Raw genomic sequence first — 25,655 nt, 5'->3', positions numbered from 1 at the left:
CACGGTACCAACACTGCTCTGTTGAAGGTTATCAATGATATCACTACTTCTCGGGACAAATCGATGGTTTCATTTTTAGTTATGCTTGATCAAAGCAAAGCATTCGATCTGGTAAACTTCAAACTATTGCTGAGTAAACTAAAATACATTGGGTTTGAATGCAGTTCTTTAGATTGGGTGAGAAGCTATCTCACAGGAAGGGCTCAACGGGTTATACTGGATAATGGTCAATTATGCTCATCTCTTCAGGAAACTTCTTCTGGTGTACCACAAGGTAGCATTCTAGGTCCATTATTGTTCTCTCTTTTCATTTTTGACTTTCCTGCCACGTTATCCCAGTGCGACGTACATTTATATGCTGATGATTTTCAATTATATCTGTCAAGTCAATCTAATAATATTTACCATGCTATCACCAGGATGAACTTGGATTTAGAAAATACATTTCTATTTTCCAAAAATCATGGCCTTCGAATTAATCCAAATAAAACAGTAGCCCTATGTTTGGGATCTGATCTACAAAGAAATGAAGTTGAAACAAATTTTCATCTTTTTCTTGACAATGAACCGATTGACTGGGTGAGTTCAGCAAAAAATTTAGGGGTATATATTGATAACAATCTCTCGTTCAACGAGCACGTTAAACACATTTACAAAACTTGTTTTTTTAAACTGAAATCCTTATACAAGTTTAAGTTCCAGCTTTCTCAAGAAACAAAGCTGAAATTAGTTCAATCATTGATTTATCCCCATATTGAATATTGCAGCTCAGTGTATTACAACTTCTTACCAGACTATAATAAACACAAACTTCAACGTATACAAAATGCTTGTATGAGATTTGTGTGCTGCATAAACTACCGTAATCATGTAACTCCATATTTATTGAAATTAGATCAGCTGAATATTGAGTTTAGAATTCGTTATCTCATATCTGTATTCTTATATAAACTATTGGAAAGCAAAACTCCTAATTACTTGTTCAGATTACTTAGTAAGCGATCTGATAATCATTCTATCAATTTAAGAAAAGATACATTTACCATTCCATATCATGTTACCACCAAATTTGAGGGATGTTTTTCTTACTTTGCACCAAAGTATCTAAATAATTTATTACCGTATATGCATTTGTCTATATATCAATTCAAAAGTACTTTGAAAATTAATTTCTTAGATGTTCAAAAACGATTGTAATCTTTTATGTTATCTTTATAATCTCATAATAGTTTGTTTTATATTATTTTTGTGTCTATTGTAATTGTTATTGTTATAGGTAGTCTTTCTTACTGTATGCTTATTTTTTTTCCTAATTATGGGACGGGTGGAAGATAGCCTCCGGCTAACCCTTTTCCCTTTGTGTATAAAACCTGTTTTTGCACAATAAACATTATTATTATTATTATTATAATATTTTTTTTTTTTTTTTCACCGTAGTGTGCGCTGGTCAGGCCCTATCCCCCGAAGCCCCGATACATTCGGGAGGGCGCGCCAGCATAATCAACCAATGACCACTCCCCACACCGTGGGGTAAGTGATCATTGGGTCCGAGAATCATGTGCCCTGAGCAAACGCAGTGAGCCAAGAATGACAGCCTTCTGCATTTGTGCGGCTAAGATTTCTGCCTTAGTGCGGCAAGCCGGTATGATTTTGATATTCGAGAGTAGAGAAGACATCATTCCACCAAGGACTCCAATAATCAGAACGACCATCTTGACAGAGTGATCTGGATAGAGTCTGCGGAGTTCGAAGAGAAAATCTCGATATTTTATCCGTTTTTCCTCCTCTTTTCTGACGATATTCGTCTCGCCAGGAGCTGAAAACTCCACGACAAATATCGTTTTGGTCTGGTGATCGAGAAGGACTACATCAGGCTTATTAGCTTGTATGAGCCTGAGGGTGGGGAACGAATAGTTCCAATAAATTCGGCACTTCTTGTTCCCCACAACGGATTCAATATTCCCCGGAGCGTAGGGCAACACCGGTGTCTCGTCAATACCGTAAGAGTGCCGTAGATGGTAATATAGCACTCTCAGGGCCGCGTTATGTCGATGGATATAGGCCGAGACCGCATATGCTGGACATGCTGATAGCAAGTGCATTAGGGTCTCGGGCGCCTCGCGGCAGGCCCTGCACCTTGTGTCAGGAACCTCTATACCCATCACGCGACTGCGGTAGACTAAGGTGTTGAAGACACCATCCTGGCAAGCCATGATGAACCCCTCAGTTTCCGACTTCAGCCCACTCGACCTGAGAAAAGCGAACGTCAGGCGCTTTGATAAGCCAAGGTCTTCAATGTTATTGAAGAAGACCCCATGCATCGGCTTATCCCTGTGTCTCCGCAGAAGTAAGGTGATCTCTGCGGCTTTTATCTGAGCTTTTTGCTGAACGGGTTCCAACTCGGTGACAGAGTTGTAGTCACCTTGTTCAGAGTCGAAAACTATACCGAGTTCATCAGCTGCTCGAGCAGCTGCCCTAAGGAGAAATGCTCCAATTCCTGCTCTCTCATGGTCACGGACCATGCAGAGAAGGGGATCCGAACTCCTGACGACTTTACAGGCTGTATCCAGTATCATTCTGTCATGTAGACACTCCAAACTCAAAAGTCCACGACCTCCCTGTTGTCGGGGGAAGTACAACCGTGGAACGGACGATTTGGGATGCAAACTCCTATAGAGATGCATCATTTTTCGGGTCCTTACGTCGAGTTGATACAGCTCCTCCCGAGTCCACTTCACTACTCCAAAGGAGTAGAGTAAGATTGGAACGGCAAGCATATTTGTTGCAGCTACTTTGTTCTTCCCCGACAGTTCCGATGACCAGATCTGTCGAAGTTTGTGCTGATACTTGCCGCGGAGAGAGTTTTTCACTGCAGTTACCTCTTTCACTGCAGTTACCTTCTCGCTTATTCCAAGAGCCTCCACGTGTTGTGGATAATCCGCCGACCGCTGATCAGGTGGAATCCTTCTGGAAGGATATCTATGAACACCCGCAGCCACTCAACTTAGACACTCCAGCCCTAGCGCAGTTCGAAGCTTTCAACAGAGAGCTTCGACAGCCTGAGCCCAATGAACTGCGCAACCCGATAACCCCGGATGACGTTCGAAGGGCCCTCGTTGGTTCCAAGAACTTTGCTGCTCCAGGCCCAGATGGGCTGAACACTTATTGGTGGAAAAAACTATCAAGTACCCACCACCATCTGGCCAGAGTTTTCAACTCATGGCTCGATGGAGAGCAGCCGATTCCGGATTGGTTTGTCGAGGGGCGGACCGTTCTTATCCCCAAAAGCGGAGATTTGTCGATTCCTAAGAATTACAGACCGATAACATGCTTGAATTCGTGTTATAAGTTGTTTACAAGCATCTTATACACACGAATACTCACCGCAGTTGACCGAGTGTTCGAACGGATATATGAGCAGAGAGGGTCGAAGAGAGGAGTCGCTGGATGTAAAGAGAACCTGCTCATCGATAGATGTGTAACGCAGGACTCGATACAATATAAGCGTAACCTCTCTATGGCCTGGATCGATTACCGTAAGGCATTTGATACAATTTCGCATGAGCTCATCTTGCATTTGCTCAGATGCCTTGCGGTACCCGACAACATAGTGAGATGCATTGAACAACTGACACCACTTTGGCGAACTCGCTTCACCATAACATCTGGTCAAGCAAGAGTTCAAACAGGGTGGGTCACTTTCAAAAGGGGTGTATTTCAGGGTGATTCCCTCAGCCCCCTTCTATTCTGCATCTCACTATTGCCATTATCCGTTGCGCTCAGAAAGACTCGAGGATATAACTGTGGCACCCCCGGAAACCGGAGGCACAAGGTCACCCATCTGTTTTATATGGATGATCTTAAACTTTATGCCTCTGGAGAGAAGGATCTCTATCAGTCCTTGAGGGTGGTGGAAGAGTACACGCATGCTATCGGTATGAAATTCGGGATAGACAAATGTGCAATGGTTCATCTCAAAAGAGGACGATGCGGGGACTACGGAGAGGATGTGCAGCTCGTAGATGGAAGCATCCTACACCATCTGGATGCCGGAGAGACGTATATTTTTTTTTTTTTTTTTTTTTTTTTTTTTTTTTTTTTTTTTTTTTTTTTTTTCACCGTAGTGTGCGCTGGTCAGGCCCTATCCCCCGAAGCCCCGATACATTCGGGAGGGCGCGCCAGCATAATCAACCAATGACCACTCCCCACACCGTGGGGTAAGTGATCATTGGGTCCGAGAATCATGTGCCCTGAGCAAACGCAGTGAGCCAAGAATGACAGCCTTCTGCATCTGTGCGGCTAAGATTTCTGCCTTAATGCGGCAAGCCGGTATGATTTTGAGATTCGAGAGTAGAGAAGACATCATTCCACCAAGGACTCCAACAATCAGAACGACCATCTTGACAGAGTGATCTGGATAGAGTCTGCGGAGTTCGAAGAGAAAATCTCGATATTTTATCCGTTTTTCCTCCTCTTTTCTGACGATATTCGTCTCGCCAGGAGCTGAAAACTCCACGACAAATATCGTCTTGATCTGGTGGTCGAGAAGAACTACATCAGGCTTATTAGCTTGTATGAGCCTGAGGGTGGGGAACGAATAGTTCCAATAAATTCGGCACTTCTCGTTCCCCACAACGGATTCAATATCCCCCGGAGCGTAGGGCAACACCGGTGTCTCGTCAATACCGTAGGAGTGCCGTAGATGATAATATAGCACCCTTAGGGCCGCGTTATGTCTATGGATATAGGCCGAGACCGCATATGCTGGACATGCTGATAGCAAGTGCATTAGGGTCTCGGGCGCCTCGCGGCAGGCCCTGCACCTTGTGTCAGGAACCTCTATACCCATCACGCGACTGCGGTAGACTAAGGTGTTAAAGACACCATCCTGGCAAGCCATGATGAACCCCTCAGTTTCCGACTTCAGCCCACTCGACCTGAGAAAAGCGAACGTCAGGCGCTTTGATAAGCCAAGGTCTTCAATATTATTGAAGAAGACCCCATGCATTGGCTTATCCCTGTGTCTCCGCAGAAGTAAGGTGATCTCTCTATTATTATTATTATTATTATTATTATTATTATTATTTCAGGTAGACTGTGACGTCATCATAGAAGTCAGGGTGCTTCTAGGCTCGCTATAAATGGCAGAGTATACCAAATTGTCACGTGGTGTCATGTCACCCAGCGGTGAACTAATCAGAGTGTACCAAATTGTCACGTAGTGTCCTCAAACTGTCACGCAGCTCGCCAGCTAATCAGTGCACACACTTTTGCATCTCAGAACATCGTGGCGAGAAATTTTAATTTTCTGTGGACATAAATAGTTCAGGCAGACAGACGACCAGACGTATCCCTTAACGAGACAGACCGCCCAGTCTCGTGATGTACTTACATCGCTCAACACATTTTTGTTTCATGACGTCATAAAAAAAGATTCCGTTGGAGAAGTGAACGCAGGTCTTTGATGCGATAGACTTGATCGTTAGCCACGACACCACCGTTAGATTATGAAAGTGATTGCGAACTGTTGATAGTGATGTCTTCGGTCATTGCTTTTCGAATTGTTTTTACATTTGAATTATGATCACTGGTCAGTAAAACATATTTAGTTTTGTTTGAAGATGTATTGAGAAGAACAATTATGTCAGAGTCGGGAAGTGGCTTATTAGTGTAGGGACGTTAGCATTTGAGAGATAACGAGTCGAGAAGGAATTTGTACAATCCGTTTTCTAACTCATTTTGAATAGACTTTTAGCATCTGACTCCATATTACACATTGGGATTTTCAATATTTTAATTTATTATAGATTATTTGTGAATTATTTCACTGCCGAAATAATTCACAATTTATAACAAAAAGAGAGATCCACAGAATTTGCAGTTCGGCCAGTTTTCATCGAAATAAGGGAAATATTAGCATTTGAAGAAATTTTCTGACAACTGTCATATTTTAAAATAAGATCGTCAACAACTAATCAGAGTCACGTAGTGTCCTCAAACTGTCATGCAGCTCGCCAGCTAATCAGTGCGCACACTTTTGCATCTCAGAACATCGTGGCGGGAAATTTTAATTTTCTGTGGACATAAATAGTTCAGGCAGACAGACGACCAGACGTATCCCTCAACGAGGCAGACCGCCCAGTCACGTGGCGCGCTTACGTTTGTCCATCTTTTCGCTCAACATATTTTTGTTTCGATCGTTAGCCTCAACACCACCGTTAGATATTGAAAGTAATTGCGAACTGTTGGTAATGATGGCCTCGGTTATTGCTTTTCGAATTGTTTTACATTTGAATTATGATCACTGTTCAGTAAAACATATTTAGTTTCTTTATGAGTATGAGTTAGTGGGGCGGAATGGTTCAGGTATTTTCAGTCGTAGACCCAGTACAGAAATATCAACCTGCCTAGGAACCTATGCAAGCTGTGCTGAGCAAGATGAGCTGACGTAAGTGCGCCCCGTGACTGGGCGGTCTGTCTTGTTGAGTGATACGTCTGGTCGTCTGTCTGCCTGAATTAGTCATGTCCACAGAAAATTCAAATCTCCCGCCACGATGTTCTGAGATGTAGAAGTGCGTGCTCTGATTACCTGGCGAGCAACGTGACAGTTTGGTACTCTCTGATTGGTTCACGGCTGGGTGACAGAACACCACGTGACAATTTGGTATACTCTGGTTAACTGGGTGATCTGTCTGCCTTGATTGGCGAGCTGAGAGGCAACCTGGCTGCTGTGATGACGTCACAGTTTGCCTGAAATGAGGTAACTCCTACTTGGTAGACTCTGATTGGTTCACCGCTGGGTGACAGGATATCACGTAACAATTTGGTGTACTCTGGTTGACTGGGTAGTCTGTCGCCTTGTATGGCGAGCTGAGAGGCAACCTGGCTGCTGTGATGACTTCACAGTCTGCCTGAAATGAGGTAACTTTCACTGTCAAGGTCCCAATAATCCCTTATTTTTCACTTTAGGAAAAAAAATTTTCAATATTTTCAATTATTGAAATTTCATTTTCTACCAGAAAAAAATACATGCAAGGGCCTTTCATCAGAACAAGAAATGTTACCTAAAAATTAAAAAGGCAATGCTCAACTAGTTTTTGTTATTCCTTGCATGTTGATGGGTGTAAACAACACTCATTTGCTAATGTCATTTCTTCATTAACAAAGTCAATAATGGTGCTTACTCAATTCAGTTCAACTTGTATATCCATTAATGTAACTAATAAACCACCTTGTAACAAAGTAAAGCGTACTTTTTGGCATAAATTTAAAAAAATTAAGAGTTCTCATAGTACCGTTTGAGCATTAGTAAGTACTTGCAAGGCATTTTTATAATATTGCTTCCTGGCTCAAGGGCGTGCACAGATTTTTTTTTTATTTTTAATTTTTTTTCGAAAAGTGACACGACAAAAATACATGAGAGCATGACATTGTATTTTCAATTCTTCATTATGATATTGATAACCGAGTTGTATAAAACTGGTGATGAATATTGATTTTCACCACTTATATCAATCAGATAACTTTACCAAGTTTTATCACAATCGCCAAAATTTCTTTTGCAAGTAATACAAAACTTATTACAACTTCAGCATCCCTACTATTCGGGAAAAGTGATAAAGCACTATGTTTATTCAAAGTTTTTTATAAGATACGATGAACTGAGAAACTGACGAGTTTGAGGAGTATTTTAGTCGCAAATTATTCAAACGCGGTGTTGTACAATTAATTCCTAATGATTCATATATTTTAAAAACCTTTATTGACAAAACTTCGTGAGATTTTCACAACCAGTTCAATAAACCCGTAATATTTGTTCTCTTACACAATAACGTCAACAGGCTTCCTTATTGGTTTTTGGAGTAGTTCATTTTTGAAAGATATATAGTCAATATTGTGAAGATCATCAATTACCACACTCTTCAACGATTGTCTTACGTGGAAAGGACAATCTTTTATTTTTATTCTGATTATGAAAATCTGTACATATTTCTGTACAGTTTTGCATTATCCTGGAATGATACAATTAGATATACTGCCTATGTTCTATTGATTGAATCATGTCTCAAAAGGCTAATGAATAATAATTTCTACGATCTGTATGATTTTTTGTTGAAAGCCATCCCAATATTTGGGATGTGGACGTTGGGATTTATTTAACCCCCAGCTTTTTAGTGGCAACAATTTGATTGTAGGTAGTTAGTCTTCTTTGAAGAATTTGTTTGACAAATTTTGAAAAAACTAGTTCAATAGCTCACTAGTTGAACTAGTGAACAAGAAAGTTTCATTTCTGAAGATCGTAAGAAAAACCTCTTGGCCTTACTAAATAACGAACACCTGATTGTCCACACAAGGCACTTTTAAACACAAGTTGCGAGAATTCAATTTTGCTTCAGTCCGCTCGATAAATAAATCGGGAGTCCTTGAAAGTAGTTTCCAAGATGCATGTTATTGTAGAGGCAGCACTGGGTAGACGAAAGTGATGGCCACATAGGGTAGAGAAAATTTTGATGAGTTAACACAACTTTTGACACATCCCTGAACCATCACTCTGGGGTCAAATAGAGAAGTAGGTACCATTGTGATCAGCAGACCGCGTAGATTCGTTTAAAATAGGTCCGCATTTAGTGGCCTCGAAAAATGGCCGCTCAAAGTAGGTAGGCCACACCATGCTTGTTGCTAGACGGCATGTGGCCACACAACTATTGCGCGACAGGTACACACTCACACACACAAACACACACACGCACACACACACACAAATATATATATAGCAGTCATGCTGCTGTAAAATAATTCCATAAAAATCAAAATATGAATAGATGAGTATTTTCTGATCATTCCTGTAAGATATTCATTATAGTTACACTCTGTATGTACATCGAGCGGTGGTATATTGTTTTTACGGGAATGTTAAACTACTTTTTTTTGTATATATTTTTTATATTGACATTCCAGTCAGTGGGAAATAGAATATGAAAAGTGAAACATCTTGTTTTATTATTCCAGAACGAATATTTATATTAATATTAGTTGTGAATATTCTGAGTTCCATCAAATTATTCAGTTCAGTATATTACAGTGGCGACGAGGAAATTAGTGGTGAATTCTGTCGGTGGTATGGCAGATAAAATAATGCAGTATACCGGTCACATTCAGGAGTTTTTATTTTCAGTGTCGGACTGGTCGATTTATAAAAAAACGTTTGCAAAACTATTTTACGGCAAATTCGATCATTGAAGAGGATCGTAAACGTGCCATACTTTTGAGTCTTTTAAATGAAGAGGCTTATAAGTTATTGTATGATATGTGCATTCCTGCGGAGCCCGAAAAAAGTCCTATGCGGAAATATTAAAAATGATGGATGGACATTTTCAGTCAGTAGCATCGGTGTTTTCTTTTCGAGAAAAATTTTTCGAGTCAAGGAAAACAAACGAAACCCCAAGAGAATGGGCAGCCCGTTTGCGAAGTTTAGTGTCCAAATGTGAGTTCGGAGGTGCTGTGGAAATTGAAAACGCGTTAGTGAACCGTTTTGTAATAGGTTACGAAAACGGACATGTGAAAGATAGGTTGTTTGAAGAAAAAGCTACGGTGTCATTTTCATCGGTAGTGGAAATTGCTTGTTCAAAAAGTGCTAGTAAGCCATCTTGCTTTAGTGCTGTAAAGAAGGAACCGGAAATTTATTTCAAGGCAACGAAAAATTCCGCGCATGCTCGCCCTTCCACGTCTAAGTCAGCTGGGCCACAAACAGGTGAGGTCAACAGTTCCAGCGGAGGAAGAAAAAAAGTTCAAGCAGCAGGAGGGAGTAAACTTTCCAAATGTACTGTTTGCGGCCGTCGAAATCATGTATCAGATAAGTGTTTTTTTAGAGATTGCTATTGCCATTATTGCAATAAAAAGGGCCATCTAGCCCCATTGTGTCCAAATAAAAAATCTTTAAACAAATCATCGGCCGGGAATAATTTTTTAGAATCAGAAGAATTTTCTTTATTTAATGTCGATGGTAAAACTGATCCAGTACTGGTTGATTTATTCATAGATAATAAAAAATTTACTTTTAATTTAGATACAGGTGCTAGTTATAGCGTAATATCTGAAACATTTTATCAACAAAATTTCATCGGCAAATCCATTGAAAATACAGAAAAAGTATTTAGTCTGTATAATGGTCAAAAAATATTTCCTTTAAGTTTCATAACATGTAATATTAAATATAAGGAAAAATTTGCCACTTTGAATTTTTTCATAATAAAAAATGGGGGTCCACCTTTACTGGGGCGCGATTTCTTTAATCTGTTTGATCTATCAGTTTATAATTTAGAAGGAGTAGACCTCCCCAAAGATTTAAATTTTTTATTGAATAAATATAATAATTTATTTTCACCGGGACTGGGTAATTTTAAAAAAGGCAGAATTTCAATCAGATTGAAATCGGAATCTACACCTCCTAAATTTTTCAGAGCACGACCATTGTCATTTGCAATGCGAGAAAAAGTGGAGAAAGAACTAGAACGCTTATTGAGCTTGGGTGTTATACAACCGATTGATTTTTCGGAATGGGAAACACCCATTGTTCCTGTTTTGAAAAAAGACGGTTCTGTGCGTCTCTGTGGAGACTTTAAAGTCACTGTTAATCCGTTTATTGAGGTCGATTCTTACCCGTTACCCAAAATAGACGATTTATTTGTTCAGTTACAAGGTGGTGTGCATTTCACTAAACTTGATCTCTTTAATGCATACCAACAAGTTAGTTTGGATGAAAAATCCAGGGAAATCATGACAATTTCGACTCATAAAGGATTGTTCCGGTACAACCGTGCTCCTTTTGGAATAGCGAGTCTTCCGGCAAAATTCCAGAAAATTCTAGAAACACTTCTGCAAGGTCTTAGTGGTGTAGTTTGTTTTTTGGACGATATTTTAGTTACTGGAAAAGACAGACATGAACATTTATTTCATTTAGAATTAGTATTATCCAGACTCCAAGAAGCAGGATTAAAACTTGCTTTAGGCAAATGTCAGTTTTTTAAACCAAAAATTACCTATTTGGGCTATGATATTGATCAAGAAGGTTTACATACATCTGAAACAAAAATTTTTGCTATTCAGAATGCGCCTAGGCCTACCGACCTAACCACATTAAGATCTTTCTTAGGTTTGATAAACTATTATGGCAAGTTTGTCAACATTGTTGCATCCATTATATAATCTCTTAAAAGAAAGAACAAAATGGGAGTGGTCGGAGGACTGTGAATCTGCATTCATAAAAGTAAAAAATATTTTGTCTTCGACACCAGTTTTGGTACATTATCAACAGGAACTACCCTTGCGCCTTATTACGGAAGCAAGTGACTATGGGGTGGGAGCATTGATAACACATGTAATGTCTGATGGTGTTGAAAAAGTCATCGCGTATGCTTCAAGAACATTATTAGAAAGGGAAAAAAAATATTGTACCTTAGAAAAAGAAGCATTAGCGATAATTTTTGGATTATGTAAATTCCATAATTTCCTATGGGGAAGATTTTTTACCTTAGTTATAGACAACAAGCCATTGTCATATATTTTACATCCAAATAAAAGTATACCCCAGTTGGCAGCCAATAGACTGCGCAGGTGGGCACTTTTATTATCGGCTTATCAATATAATATAGAAGTAGTTCAGTCCGAGGAAAACAAGGCGGATGTTTTATCAAGACTTCCTCAAAGCATAGAAGAATCCTCTGTTGAGGAGGTAGAGTTAAATTACGTGACATATTTTTTGGGGAATGAACATTTTCAAATTGACTTTAAGATAGTTTCAGAAGCCACGGCCAAGGATGAAATTTTATCTTTAGTTATTAAAAAAATCAGAGAAGGTGGGATTTGGCAAAATTCAGATGAACGTTTGCGAAGTTATTACAAAATTCGAAACGACTTAAGCATTGAATCAAATTGTTTGTTGTGGAATAATCGTGTAATCATTCCAGCAAGTTTACAGGCAGATGTTTTAAGAAGTCTTCATTTATCCCATATGGGCATCATTAAAATGAAGAGCCCCGCTCGTTCATATTTTTGGTGGCCTGGCCTGGATCACAAAATTGAAGAAATTTGTAAATCTTGCGAAAGTTGCTTATTAAATAAAAAATCTCCCGATAAAGCAAAATTACACCATTGGCCATTTCCTAACAAACCTTGGTCTAGAATCCACCTAGATTTTATGGGACCTTTTCTAGGTAAACAATTTTTAATCATTTTAGATGCTTTTAGTAAATGGATCGAAGTTTTTCCTATGACTTTGATTACTTCGAAATTGACAATTGAAATATTAAGATCTTGTTTTGCCCGTTTTGGACTTCCTAACCAAATAGTAACTGATAATGGTACTACTTTTTGTTCGGTAGAATTTAAAAATTTTCTGTCGAAAAATCAAATTACGCATAGCACGAGTCCTCCTTTTCACCCTTCCTCTAACGGAGCGGCGGAAAATGCCGTCAAAACAGTGAAAAATGTACTGAGAAATGCTTTCGGCAAAAATAGGAATATTTGCATTAACTTGGCATTGAACAATTTTTTATTCGATTATCGAACAACTTCGCATTGCACTACCCAAGAGAGTCCGGCGAAAATGTTATTAGGTCGTGATTTGCGAACTCGTTTTGATATCTTGTTACCGAAAGATCAAACAGAGATAAGAAATCGAGTGTCAGTGGCACAATATAATCAAAAAATGTATCATAATGGTAAGAGATTTTTGGTGTTCGAACCCGGGGAAGAAGTGACAGTGCGGGATTACCGAAAACAAAACTCGAGAGAGTGGATAAAAGGGGAAATTGTAAAGAAAATTGGCAAAACAATATATGTAGTACGAGTGCCAGATTTAGGTAATGTACAGTGGAGACGTCATTTAAACCAAATAAAAAAATTTCATTTTCGTTCGTCTTCTATAACAGAAAATATTAAAAATGAGGAACATAGTTCAAATGACGGACAACCAACTGTTTCTTTAAATAGTGACAATTTAGTTAGCAGTAGACCAAGACGATTAATTAAACCTCCAGATAGATTAACTTATCAATACATTTTTTTTTTAATAATAATGAAATACAACTTTTTATTTTTTTTTTAAGGGAGGAGATGTAAGATATTCATTATAGATACACTCTGTATGTACATCGAGCGGTGGTATATTTTTTTACGGGAATGTTAAACTACTTTTTTTTGTATATATTTTTTATATTGACATTCCAGTCAGTGGGAAATAGAATATGAAAAGTAAAACATCTTGTTTTTTTATTCCAGAACGAATATTTATATTATTATTAGATGTGAATATTCTGAGTTCCATCAAATTATTGAGTTCAGTATATTACAATTCCCATATTGATTTCAATTTAAGAGCCACCGGTAGACAGCTGTTTCAGCCTATTGGGCATCGTCAGTACCGGGCAGGCGGTCCTCGATTGAAGACAAAATGTGAAAAACCAGAAAAGTACTTGATGAAAATAACTGCGTAAACGCAAGTGAAACATAAGTGAAACCACCTATTTGTGTGACACCCAAGTCAACTTGCCAAGTTGTCCAATCGAGGACCGCCTGCCCGGTACTGACGATGCCCAATAGGCTGAAACAGCTGTCTACCGGTGGCTTAATGCAGTCACGCTGCTGGAAAATGATAATATTAATATGAAAGGTCACACTTACTGTTAGTGAGGTTGGCCGTGACGAAAAGAATGTTATCTTTGAACAATTGAAACATGTCAATACAATAAACAAGTCACTAATTAAAAGAGGTTGACTCAACACAGGATACAAAGAAGAAAATTACATTGAAATTTTACTAAAAATCGTTATTGTTTATGGTGCAAGTGTGATCAGAGACATCTGCTGTTCTATTTATTTATTTATTTATCTATTTATTTATTTACGGAATGTCCATTATAGCATTATAGCATTGATATAAAATTTGCGGCCCTGAATATGTATACCTACAAAACATAATTTTACTATCACGTATAGAATTGAACGAATTGTTCTTTTAGATGATTTGATAATTTTACTACAGAGGAAAGCTATATACATTCATTTTTAATTGTGGTCTTATAAAATATAAAAATAAAAAGAATGAAAATAAAGTGTATATACTTATATATAGATAAATACATAAATACACACATACATATAAAATATTCATTCACTGCACATTAATATACTCTTAAGAGAATAAGGAGATCACTCATTCAAACAGCATCATAAGGCCAAGTGTATGCCTTTATCTTTTATATTTTTTAATTCTCGTCTGAAAGTAGAATAGGGTATGCCGAAGTAGTTCAAATCTACTTTAATTGCATTCCTTACCACTGTTGATAAAGGGCTGTGGAATCTATAGTTACGGTAATGGTGTTTATTATGAAAGGTGTTATTTGACATATTATACCAGAGGTGTTAATTTTAAAATCAATGTGAAACAAGAGATCTGGTGAATAAACTTCACCAGCTAGCAACTTGAACAAAAAGCATAAGTCAATTTCTATTCTTCTGTTCACCAGAAAAGTTATGTTCAAAGATGAACATAGGGCTGGATAATCATAGTCATAATTGTCTACATTGATTCCTAATTTGTATGCAGAAGATCTTAAAACTTTGTGTTGAACCGTTTCCTGCATATTAATATAAGTTTGATAGTGAGGGTTCCATACCACCGACGCATATTCCAAGATTGAACGGACGAATGCACAGTAGAGAACTTTAAAGGCATTGAATGAAAGGTCTGTGGATATACTCTCTTGATGTAACCTAGCATCTTGCGTGCTTTCAGGGAGATCATTATAATGTGTTGAGAAAACGATAGTTTATCATCCAATAAAACCCCCAAGTCTTTCATTTGAGATACCCGTTCTAGGTCTAATGAATTGATAGAGTATGAAAAGTCTATGGAAGTATGATTTCTATTGTGATTTATAAAGAAGCATTTATTGAGGTTCAGATCCATTCCGTTGGAATTGCATCACCAATGTACAAGGTTATTGATATCACTCTGAAGTTGATGACAATTAATTCATTTTCAATAACTTTAAATATTTTTAAATCATCAGCAAATAGTACAATTTGAGAAAACTCAATACTTAGGGCAATGTCATTGACAAATAGGTTGAAAAGTAGGGGGCCACAGTGACTTCTCGGGGGAACCCCAGAATGAACTTCAATACTATCTGAAGTGTAATCGCTAATTTTAACCCATTGATACCTACCCGTTAAGAAGCTATGGAGCCAGTTCAGTAGATTGCCAGTGATGCCATATGCCTTCAGTTTAGTAATTAATAGTTCATTTACTCTATCAAATGCCTTCGAGAAGTCAGTGTATATAGAGTGAACTCGACACCCCCTCTCGAAAGCATTTGATATTGTATTTTGAAAAGTTAGTAAGCTGGTGACTGTGAATCTCCCCTTGCTAAATTGATGCTGCTGATCAATAACTGACATTTTTCACTCCCATAATAGATAGTCTGTGACAAAAGAGTCCAGCATTTTAGGCAAGCAAGACTGTAAACAAATACCCCTATAATTTGAGATATCCTCAATACAAACTTTGTTGAAGATTAGTCTTATAAAGCTATATTTCCAAAAATCTGGAAAAATACCTTGATCTAGGGACATATTAAAAATTGAATGTATTGGAATACTCACAGAATATATTCACCTTTTTAAAAAGTATGAAGGGATTCTATCAGGACCACAGCAAACAATCTTTCAGGTTTGAAATTTTATCAAACACTTCACTCAATGATACTTTACACTTATTGACATTAACATTACAATGATACTTTACATCCGAAAAATGAGTATCTGATTTAACGTATACAGATGATAAATGTTCAGCAAATAAATGAGCCATGTCAGAACCACTCTTACTTATTTTATTATGCAAGTACATTTCATTTGGGAAATTGTTTCTTGATTTTTCATTAGCGAAACGCCAAAAGGACTTACTATCAGCTGCTAAGCTTTCTTCTATTTCGCATAAATGGAGGTGGTAGCACTCCTTGGAAAGCAATTTACACTCAATTCGTAGATTTGAAAAATTAATATAATCCTCATGATTACTCGAATGTTCAAAGGATTCATGGGCAATTTTTTTTATATGCTGCTTTTTAGCTCCGGGTTATACCAACATGGAAACTTTGGATTTGGTTTCAGAATTTCAGTAGGAATGTAGGTGTGCATTAAAGCAAATAGTTTCTGGGAAAGAAAGTTTTTGGCTTTCTACTACTCCATCTTGATACAAAAAAAGGATGAGGGAATCTTCCAAAGAACGGAAGGAAGTAATCAATTTGAAAATAAGTAACTCAATACATGGGTGTGTAGATCATGCAAAGAAGTAACTTTCAGACACAAACTGAAAGAAAGTTCTCCTGAAACAGCTACTTTCATATAAAAAAACTTTCGAAACAAATACTTCTATATGAACACTGAATTATACTTTGTTCTACTTTGAATGAATGGTAACAAATTGCACTCACATGGAAAACTGTCATCCTCACTGGTATACATCGATGTTTCGCCTTAGGACACTTGCCCCAAGGCTCTTCAGTACCAAATTGGATAACATTATAGAAAATACACACAATTCATTCATGAATTACGATTTTTAATGTCACGGAATAAGCTTGATCTGCGTATGTCATCGATGACATCGTAATGACATTCATTCACCATATGTATATCGCACAATTGGGCAATGGAAGTATTAATGTCATTCATATTCAAGTAATTATCCCATTCAATCATGGATAAGTGGTAGTTAATTGAATTATAATCTCCATTTTTGAAATCAAAAACAACTTCTTCAGTTACTAATATGTTGTCAAGATTACTTGTAGGTATATAGAAAAAACAGGAAGTATGGTGTATGCTATTATGATGTAACAGATCAATAGTTGTAACCGTAACTGATTCCAGATTAGAAAAAATCAGATCAAGTAGAATATTACGACTATTGCGAAAACCGTTGTGTTGAAACAGATTTAAGAAACTGAAATATTCCCATAAAGTTAAAGCCGATAAACTTATAGGACACTGAGCAGTAACTCCAAGATTACCATTGGACCACACATCCTGTGGTAGGTTATAATCACCAGAAATTAAAAAAATTGTGGTTAACATGGTTTTGCATTAATTTTTCAACTTCTTCCGCATGTACCAAATATTTATCTACAGTGGAGTTTGGAGGGATGTAGATACCACCAATAATGATTTTGCTGATACCATATACTATCTGCACAAAACACAGCTCCAAGTTAACGTTCGTCACAATAAATTTTGGGTTCAAAATAATTTCAATAGCTATTAATACCCCACCTCCTTTTTTCTCACTGGAATGAGCGGAAGATACAAGATAGAGTAACCTTGAACTAATGATTCTATTATACTTATATCATCAGATAACCAAGTTTCTGATAATATTATTACATCATAATTACTTTAAAGGACGAATTTTTTAAAATTTTGAAGACTAGACTTTTAACCTCCCACATTCTGGTAGTAGCAGGAGAGGAAAGTCTTTTGCTTCACATTTTTCTTAGTGACATATGTTGAGTTTTTAACAAATTCAGCATCATGATTTAGATCACGGGTAAGAGATCCACGGTTGATTGTGGTATTAGCCTTTGTCCTATCACAGTTGCGGGTAGATTTATTTGACGTTTTTATACTTAGGTTTGTTTCATAGTTTATTTTTTGAATTAGATGGGTATTTGATGTAGAGGATCCTCTTGTGTTACTTGCATCCTCTTCCTGGCAAAAAAAGATACCAATGCTCCATTTGGCCACACTTCTCGTCTCCATGCCTTGTTCAACTGCTCACGATTGATTGTAACTTTTGCAAATGCATATATGTCGGGCCTTTTAGAAGGATGGGCCTCACACCTGGAAGATTTGTTTGCAGAAAGTTTTTCAGTTCATCAAAATTAGTATTTGGTTTCAGCCCAGTTACATGGAGAGACACAAATCTTGGAACTGTTCCCACCACCCAATCTTGTTCAGTTCGACCTACCAGGTATCTGCGTTTTCTTCTATGTTGGACTTGTTGCCAGCCTTCACTGTCTTCATGTTCATTATCGATAGGATTCACATTTTGAAGACTCGTCATTGTTGTGGTAGACTTTGCCTCTAAGATGGCAGAACAAACTTGTTTTGATGTAATTTGTTGTTGTTTTGGTCCTAATTCTCGATTATGACCATTGTTGTGTTCACTTTATTTTCTTGTTTTGTTTGAACTCGGAGTCGGACGCGTAGACACTCCCGATTTAACAGCACTGGACTCGGGTTCCGAAAAAGGGCAGGCAGGAGAAGCATTGTTTACACTTTTTATCTGTTCATACTTCATTTCTTGCAGCAACATGATTTTTTCATGTAGTTCATGAAATCTTTATGTTTGATGATAATTTTGATATACTGTATTTCATTTTTCAATGTGTTTTCCTTCATATTTTCAATCTCGTTAGAGCAAATTGAATTCAAATTAACATCACTCACCGACGAGATTAGTTGTTCAAATTGGTTAGGGTTACAGTTCATATCATATTCACCTTCACTCACTTGGCAGCAGATCATACCATCTTCACACAAAATTACATTTTTTATTCTCTTGGCACAGCTTGGATGAGCTACCGCCTCACATTTCGTACATTCAATACATTTTAGAGCTGTTTTAACGCAATATTTTCAGAGTATGGTGAGTATGGTTCTAAAAGCTATTTTTACATTCAAATCTTTGAAAATTCTGAATAACTTGGGTGTCATATCACATATGTATAGTAAAGACGAGAAAAGTATAGGAATTGGAGGTGGCTCAGCCCCAATTGTGATATTGTCAGACTTTAAAGGATTTATATCCAACTGGTTGTTATTGTTGATTTGAACGTCAATGGTTGACGTACTGAATACAATCTTCTTACGTAGAGGATCCGGGTAGGAGTTATTAATAAATAATTGGAAAAGTATATTTAATTTCTTTTTATGAAAAGTAGGATCGGAAATCTGCAGAATGCGGTTTTTCATTTATTTGCCCAAATTAATTTTCGTTGACTGCTTGTGGTATGACCAATAGTTCAAGAACCTACCAGAACTGATAGGCTTGCGATACCAATCTATGAGTAGAGTGTTATCTGGTGTTCTGATAACCTTCGTGTCAAGGAAATGAGCTCATTATTCGTTGTTCTCAGGTTCGATGGTGAACTGTATGTAAGGGTCATAACTGTTGAAGATGTCCACAATCTCAGATGTTCCATCTTGAGGAAGGGATATGATAATGTCATCGACATATTTTTTATAAAAAAGAGATTTTGGTCTAGACGTTGGTATACTAATTTCAAAACGTGTTCGGAAAGTTCTGGTCCCGTTGATTGTCTATTTCTGACGTGATCTCTATATTTACTTTTACGCAATTTCAATGGATTTCAATATAAAATTCACTGTGAGAACAAAGTTTGTCATAAATGCAATTTTTCGTGATACTCTTTCAGATAGTGCTTGGGTTTTGAGTGAGTTAGTGGCTATTGAATTGGTGTTGCTGTACGTAAAGTCATTTGGTTGTTGAAAACTCATTGTTTTCTATCTCATTCATTATCGAGTTCACGAACGAATCTGGATATGCATTTCACCAATGATACTTCTTCTTCAAAATCTTCTGCTGCTGGGAAAGGTGAGAATTCCCAGAAAGTGACTTTTGTCCAATATTTGATACTACTTTGCTGAGAAATTTGAATTAGGAATGCCACTTTTCAGCTCTGTAGATTTATTTTTATTTTGATGATGATGAAATGAACATTGATTCAGAATATTGGGTGGAATGACGATCAGAAAGCAATTCATTTCAATTTTCAATATCATGAAAACGACGCATCCTCTATTATGGTATGAAATAATTGAAGCGTGTTTTCCTTTATACAAGGGACAATAATCTTGATCAATCTGAAATATGTCTCTGGAAGACATTTTTCTTGTTATATTGATGTACAAAATAAATGAGACCTATGAAAGCAAAGGTTATAACGTATCTGGTATATCGAAGAATCTAGTACATATCAGGAGCGGAAACAGTTCAGACCTAGATACGGTATAGTTGATAATACTTTCTTAATGAACTGATGTCTATTTCATTTTGTCAGGTTTCACGAAAGTCAAAACTATCAGTGATTATAAGCTTGTAAAAACAGAAATTCCACTCCCAACACCTCAAGATCAGACATGTCTTATTTTTTGAACTACTGGTAATATTGAAGCGTTTTATTTGCATCTGACTTCGATTGTGTTTAGACATTGAGCAACTTTGTTGGAAATATCGATAGTAATGTTTATATAGTTTATTATTATTGATTGTTGATTGAGATGGTATGAGGCATTTCACGAACAATTTTGTAATTCTTACAGAACATGAAATTTACTGGACATCAGGAAATAAAATAGCCAATCACAAGACTTGGCGTTGGTCGGACTCGGAAAAATTTAGTTACCTTCATTGGTTCACAGGAGAACCAAATAACGACCAAGGCAATGAATACTGCATGGAAATATGGAAGACTGGGTATTGGAACGATAACATATGTGAGGCAAAACTTCCATATATTTGTGAAAGTGTGGTAATTCCAAAAGACAATTTTCCAACTGTTGAAGTCTTTGTCGACAAAGAGCTGATATTCAAGAATTACAGTATCAATGTAGCTCAAACACCTAGTATATCAGTACACATTGGTATGGATGGTGAGTATACCTAAGTGATATAAAAATAAAAAAATACGAAATAACTGTCATATTTTCAAAATGATTAAAAAAGTAATTATCAACAACCAGTTCAACAAATGAGGTAAAATTTTATAATTTGTACCTACACGAGCCAAATTTCAATTTTTGTATGGTGAATACTTTTTTCACGAATCAATGTCAGTTGATTTCACTTCCATAAGAATGGCCAGTCAAAAATTAAAAAACTTTCAGAGGCTCATTTCTGGAATTAAAACTCATATTATGCTTTCAGAACATAGGCGGCACCTTTAGAACCTCTTATTTGTCACCGTGATAATATGAGCCGTATATTAGATGGGCTGAAAAGTTCGTAAGCTAATACACAAGTGGAGCTTTCAGTATGAAATTCATATGATTTTTAGTTAATCCTAACCTTCAAAGGACACGTGTACAAATTTCACAGCTATCGGACTATTCGTTTGTGACATAGACCATTTTGAGTGTAGCAACTTTTGTTAGTTTGGAGAAAATGGATAAAAAAGAATTTCGTGCTGAAAAAAATACTGTTGAGGGAGAGGCTTGGCTAGAAAAACCACTTTCAGACTTTGACAACAAGGAAAATCAACCGTTGAGAAGTTGTTTGCTGAGTTTAACTGAGGTGAAATGAACACCGAGGACGATTCACGCAATGGACGTCCTAAAAACTATGTTACCGACGAAAACAAAAAAAGTCCGGAAAAGTGAAGTTGATCGAGATAGCTAAGGCTCCGGAGATATCAAAAGAACGCGTTGAACGTATCGTGCATGAATATTTGTGTATGTGAAAGCTCTGTGGGAGCTTACAATCGACCAAAAACAACAACGATGATTGTGAGTAGTGTTTGAAGCTGTTTAGCCATAAAAAAGACAATGGATGGAACATCGATAAATCATTTCACAGCAGAATCGAAACGATCTTCATCTGAGGAACTGCACGTGGTGAATCGATTCCAAAGCGTGCAAAACGCAAAAGTCGGTTGGTAAGGTTATGGTATTAGTATTTTGGGATGCGCATTGTATAATATTCATCGACTATTTTGAAAAGGAAAAAAACCTCAATAGCCAGTATTACATAGCGGTACTGGAGCATTTGAAGGACGATATCACAAAAAGGCCTTATTTGTTCTTAGCACGTACAAATTTCGACTTTTGAGAGTTGTCGTTCGTAGGAGGGCGACATCTGGTTAACTGAAAAACAGATTTCTACACATTTTTTCAACAGAAACGAAAATGCTGTTCCATCAAGGTGATGCACTTCAGAGCTCTGAAGAAGATTTCAATTGAATTTGAAACGTCGGCAAGAAAACAATCATTTTTTAAAGAAAAATGTATCCTGTTACACAACTAATGATTCTTCAGAAACATTATTGGATTACTAAACTAGTTACTTGATATTGATGTTTTTTCAATACATTATCAATAAATGAAGAGTATTACTTATTAGATTTTGAATGTGTTTTAACAAATTTCTGTAATCATAATTATTTTTTTATTTTATTTCAATGTTTGCAATAATTCTGAAAGTACTTGATAATTTTGAAAAAATTGAAGATACATATAGATCATTAAAAAATAATTATTTAAAACTCTTCCAAAATACAAATCATGAAATTATAAAAACAACAACAAAAATTAATTGGCGCTTCGGGACGACTTCATTGATTCCAGTGGCACATTTCCTTTTTCAGCTGTAGGAAAACCCGGAAAAACTTGCAGCACCACATCATCTGAAGATCTTGATCTGCCAATGCCCTCTGTCTCATAAAACAAAATATAGGGTGTCTCCAGAAGCTCCAATAAATTAAATACATCGCCAAAACACTTAGTGACACGACTATTGTCAAACTTAAACCAGTCCGTTTCGTCTTTGACCAAGGCGTAATAATGATCAGATTCAACGCCAGAACTACAGTGAACAATGATTGCATGAAGATTATTATAGTGGTCTGCTAGGTTGAAGTGTTCATCTATTTCGAACCTTCGTAAGAGTTTGCTGCTTCCGTCAGAGGTTGAGTCATGTTTGAAGATCATCAGTGTTATTATTAGATTGACTGGTGCCTCAGCTAAACTTGTTTTCTTATAACAGTCAGTTAGTTTGGCGCATGTTTGGCAATACATTCGATCATCATCATCCATTTTCAGGTGATTTAACAATAAGCTTTGCAGGGACTGGTTATTAGTCATATTAGGAAACGGTAGTCGAAGTTCCAGAAATTCACATGCGTTTTTGCTACTTCTTGAACATTTACTACAAAGTAAACAAGTGAGGATTTTTCCAGCAAAAGATTTACAAACACAAGACGAGATAGACTGTACGGAATCATTCATTCCAGAGCGGTCAGGAGTATTGATTCTGCTATTTTCTTGCTCACGAAAAGTATTCAACAAGAACCCCGATAATTCGGAACAATCCTCTTGTTGTCCTAACGAGTATCTAGTGGATTTCAAAGACTCCAGGAAATCGCTTACAAACCTGCAGCTGCATGAAGAGCTGTTTGAATTTGGTGAATAAGTAGGTGTTATGTTTTTTATTGCGGTTACCACGTTTTGCTACCAAATTATGTTATTGAAACTAAAGTCTGAACCGCTTACGTTGTTCTACTAAGAAACTGGGCTGCTTATAGCTTCTAAAACTGTTTTTATTTCCTAAATGTTGTACAATTCGAAATTAATTGTTTGACAATTACGTGACGTTTTTCAATTATATCAATAAACATTGGCGTAACAAAAAACATTGAAAAAGGAAACAAAATAAATATTAATTTCTTCAAATCCTCAAACAGTTGTAAACATTCTCGTTCAACATTAAAACCACTTTTTTGAAATTCGTCGTCATGAACAACACTTGTAAAATGCTATTCATGTAGCAAGTGTTTCCTAAATTATCTAACCCAAATTTCTTCTCATGATTTTCAGGACAACTGTCTACTGATTCGTAAGGAAAAACATATTTCACAAAATCTGTATCAGAACCATTTCTCAAGCTGCAATCGATCCTTCCAAGTGATGAAGGGTTTTGTAGAGGAATCAGTTTGGCTCTTCCTTCATTAAGCTCTTCCACTGAAAGGGAACTAGAACCACGAGGACTGCAACTCATATTTGGGGGGCAATAATGACCTAAGTCCATTGACCGCACTGAAAAAGAAGAAGGTGGATCAATCACTTGCGAATTAATCTTGATAGGACACTGATAAATATTCACATATTTCGGCTTGTTTCAAAGAGATTTTAGTTCCGTACTGAAATAAGGGCAATGCATGATCACATCAAAACTATGTGACAGAGGAATAGTTGCAAGAACGGAAGCAGCATTTCCACGTTGAATAGCAATAGTAATTATTTCTATCAAAAAAGAGGACGGACGGTGATCTTTCGTTGGTTGCCCTATTCTAAATTCATGAACGAATTAGAGAGATTCCGGGCCATTAACATCAAAAATTTCAACCACTACTGGATGGAACATTTAGTTGTTACCAAGATTTTGGTATTTTTTTCGTCTCAATTTTTCGCCAGACAATGTGCGGTTCCAGCAGCACAAGTATGAGGCACACAAATTAGATAAACTCATCCTAAGTCCTACTGCTATTCTGAAAGATTCATCCTCTAATAGTGTTCCAAGAGATGCAATAGGTGAAGCAGTCAGCAAAGCACCCGATTCCTTGATCATTGCTGCTTTCAGACGAGTCTTATCATATACAATTGTAGATTTCAGAAGTTTATCAGTTATAATGTTCAGAAGAGGTCGGTCCCATGAACTTTGTATTTTCTTTTTATCTGTAGGAGGAGCAATATTAGTTGCGGCATGCCAAAGTGATTCAGTTTCAGCATAAAAACGTCGTTGATATCGATAAATATGGAAGGAAGGACGGGATCGATAAGATCAGAAACACTATTGACTGACGACAGAAATGCTGGTAAAGCTACGGAAGAAGCCGAACGTAGCCCTAGTTCGCCAAGGTTTACAGGAACCGTTGCTTTGAGCCATGAATAATTATTGAATAGATTGTTTGTAACATATTCCGTCGTGTTGCGGAGTAAATCATCAAATTTGTCAAACTCTAACTGACTTGACCAAGTGGGGGAACATCTTAGGGCTTACATGAGTTTTGGAACCACCAAACAATTTTCGAAAAGAAAAAATGCAACGTGTTAAGGAAGTTCATTCAATCTGGTGGTCAGCGATTTCAGTGATCCCCATTTTTCTCGAAGATGTTATGAAAGTGAATCTTCAGAAAGAGGAGCACCCAGAAGACTCTATTTAGACTTTTCCAAAATTTTTATACCAGGAGCCGATTTCAAAATGATGGATTCGGAAATATTATTCAGAATTGAAAGAGTAATCAACTCGCATTTATCAAAATTCAGTTCAAGTCCAATATATTTTGAATAATCCATGATTTTTTGTAAATCCTTTGAAATAATGTTTTCATCGCCAGCGATTGAGCCATCGTCCAAATACCAACAACTGAATTTAGATGATAAGTTTTGAGTGACTTCGTTGATAGTCAGACAGAAAAGAGCAGATCCTAAAGGATCACCTTGTTGAACACCTCTCTCAGACAGAATCAGATGTTCACCAAAACTCAAATAGGAAGCTGATTTATAACACTGACTCAAGAAGGAGTATAATACTGGAAACGAATCTTTAACCTTACGAAGCATGATGTTTCTATCAGTCACGTCGAAGGCATTTTTGAAATTTATTTTCAGGAAAATTTTTGAATCGGGATTTGGATGAAGATTGATATATCTACGAGCAGCATGAGCTACAGCTTCACATCCACCTGCAGTACCGTAACCAAACTGTAGTGGACGTAACATTGATCCTAGTTCGTCTTTGATCCTCATACCACCAAGTTTTGCTACCTATCTACGATAAAAGGTACCGACAACAATCA

At 37.0% G+C, this 25,655-nt stretch overlaps 2 protein-coding genes across 2 annotated transcripts in view; one reads left to right on the top strand and one right to left on the bottom strand.

The window, feature by feature from the left end:
- Positions 1-25,655, top strand: part of LOC111504682 (uncharacterized) — an 84,289-nt gene that overhangs the window by 50,499 nt on the left and 8,135 nt on the right. The window contains exon 6 of the mRNA XM_074178373.1: positions 20,407-20,736. Coding sequence (XP_074034474.1) covers positions 20,407-20,736 — 330 coding nt within the window. The remainder of the gene's footprint in view (positions 1-20,406; positions 20,737-25,655) is intronic.
- On the bottom strand, positions 97-2,854 carry LOC141483608 (uncharacterized). Its single transcript, XM_074178371.1, has 2 exons — positions 195-2,854; positions 97-138 (listed from the first exon to the last, which is right to left on the bottom strand). Exon 1 carries the CDS (start codon positions 2,775-2,777, stop codon positions 1,539-1,541), a length of 1,239 nt encoding a protein of 412 aa, XP_074034472.1. The 5' UTR covers positions 2,778-2,854; the 3' UTR covers positions 97-138; positions 195-1,538.

This window comes from Leptinotarsa decemlineata, unplaced genomic scaffold, assembly GCF_025532065.1.
Source record: "Leptinotarsa decemlineata unplaced genomic scaffold, Ldec_3_MD MMD2_tig00003736_RagTag_RagTag, whole genome shotgun sequence".
Lineage (NCBI taxonomy): Eukaryota > Metazoa > Arthropoda > Insecta > Coleoptera > Chrysomelidae > Leptinotarsa > Leptinotarsa decemlineata.
Note: the sequence above shows the minus strand (reverse complement) of the source record. Positions and strands in the feature narration are given on the sequence as shown.